General features: G+C 64.0%; 1 protein-coding gene across 1 annotated transcript in view; it reads right to left on the reverse strand.

The window, feature by feature from the left end:
- The window catches only part of LOC115949195 (metabotropic glutamate receptor 6-like), a gene marked incomplete at its 5' end in the record, with an annotated part of 2,492 nt that overhangs the window by 848 nt on the left and 220 nt on the right, over positions 1 to 1,424 (reverse strand). Inside the window, 3 exons of the mRNA XM_031065671.1 lie at positions 16 to 63; positions 733 to 869; positions 1,275 to 1,419. Of these exons, the coding sequence (XP_030921531.1) occupies positions 16 to 63; positions 733 to 869; positions 1,275 to 1,419 (330 nt within the window). The remainder of the gene's footprint in view (positions 1 to 15; positions 64 to 732; positions 870 to 1,274; positions 1,420 to 1,424) is intronic.

Here is a 1,424-nt window from a genome sequence, read left to right on the forward strand (position 1 = left end):
CGGCAGGCTGCACACCGAGGGCGGCGGCGACGACGAGTTGGAGCCCCAGGCCATGGCGTCCTCCTGGTGGGGGGACGGTCAGGGACACCGCAGGGGCACCCCAAACCTCCCCAGGGACACCTTGAACACCCAATGGACACCTTGAACACCCCAGGGACACCCCAAACCTCCCCAGGGACACCCTAAACACCCAATGGACACCTTGAACGCCCCAGGGACACCCCAAACCTCCCCAGGGACACCTTGAACACCCAATGGACACCTTGAACACCCCAGGGACACCCCAAAGCTCCCCAGGGACACCTTGAACACCCAATGGAAATCCCAACCCTTCATGGGTACCTTGTGGATCCAGCAAACCCTCCATGGACACCCTAAACCACCAATGGAAAACCCCAACACCCCTCCATGGACACCCCAAACCTCCCCAGGGACACCTTGAACACCTCGGGGACATCCCAACCCCTTATGGGCACCTCATGGATCCCCCAGACCCTCCATGGACACCCTAAACAGCTGATGGACACTCCAAAACCCCCCCATGGATACCCCAAACCTCTTCAGAGGCCCCCCCACAAGCACCCCATGGTTCCCCCAAGACTCCTATGGACACCCCTCCAGGGGGAACAGGACATCCCCCACCCAGTACCCCCAGTTGGCCACTGGGATCCCCCTGGCTGACCCTGGGGGGCGCCCCTGGGCTCTGGGGGGGCTCGGGGGTCCCAGACCCACCTGCAGGTGCAGCCCCTGCACCCACTGCCCCACAGCCCGGTAGGCCCCGGTGCCGTTGCCCCCCTGGAACTGGAAGATGTCGTAGCGCCCGGGGGCGTCTCCGTTCTCGTTGAAGGACACGGGCGTCCCTGCGCTGCCTGCACACCAGTATGGACCAGTACAAACCAGTAACCACCGGTATAGGTCAGAGACACCCCCTGCCACCCCGCATGAAAGGTCAGTGACCCCCCAGCCCCAGCGTGCCCCGGTAAAGGGCAAACCAGTGCTCCCAGTATGGTTACCAGTGCACCCATCCCCTTCCCAGTGCCCCACGGTGGCTCCCAGTACATCCCAGTGTGGTCTCAAGTGCTCCCATGCCTCTCCCAGTTCCCCCCAGTACATCCCAGTGCCTCCCAGTATGGTCTCCAGTGCCACCATCCCCTTCCCGGTGCCTCCCAGTATATCCCAATACCTCCCAGTAATTCCCAGTACAGTCTCCAGCGCCCCCAGCTCCCTCCCAGGGCCTCCCAGTATATCCCAGTAGTTCCCAGTGCCCCCAGTACCGTTGAAGGCCACCCTGCGGATGTGGGTGAGCAGGCGGCGCCCATCGGGGGGGTCCATGTGGGCACAGAGCCCCCCGCCCGGGCAGGCCTCGCCCAGCATCGAGTGCAGCCCGTGGGCCATGGCCAGCACGGCGTCGATGACGAACTGCA

The sequence above is a fragment of the Geospiza fortis genome, unplaced genomic scaffold, assembly GCF_000277835.1.
Source record: "Geospiza fortis unplaced genomic scaffold, GeoFor_1.0 scaffold675, whole genome shotgun sequence".
In the NCBI taxonomy this organism is placed as follows: domain Eukaryota; kingdom Metazoa; phylum Chordata; class Aves; order Passeriformes; family Thraupidae; genus Geospiza; species Geospiza fortis.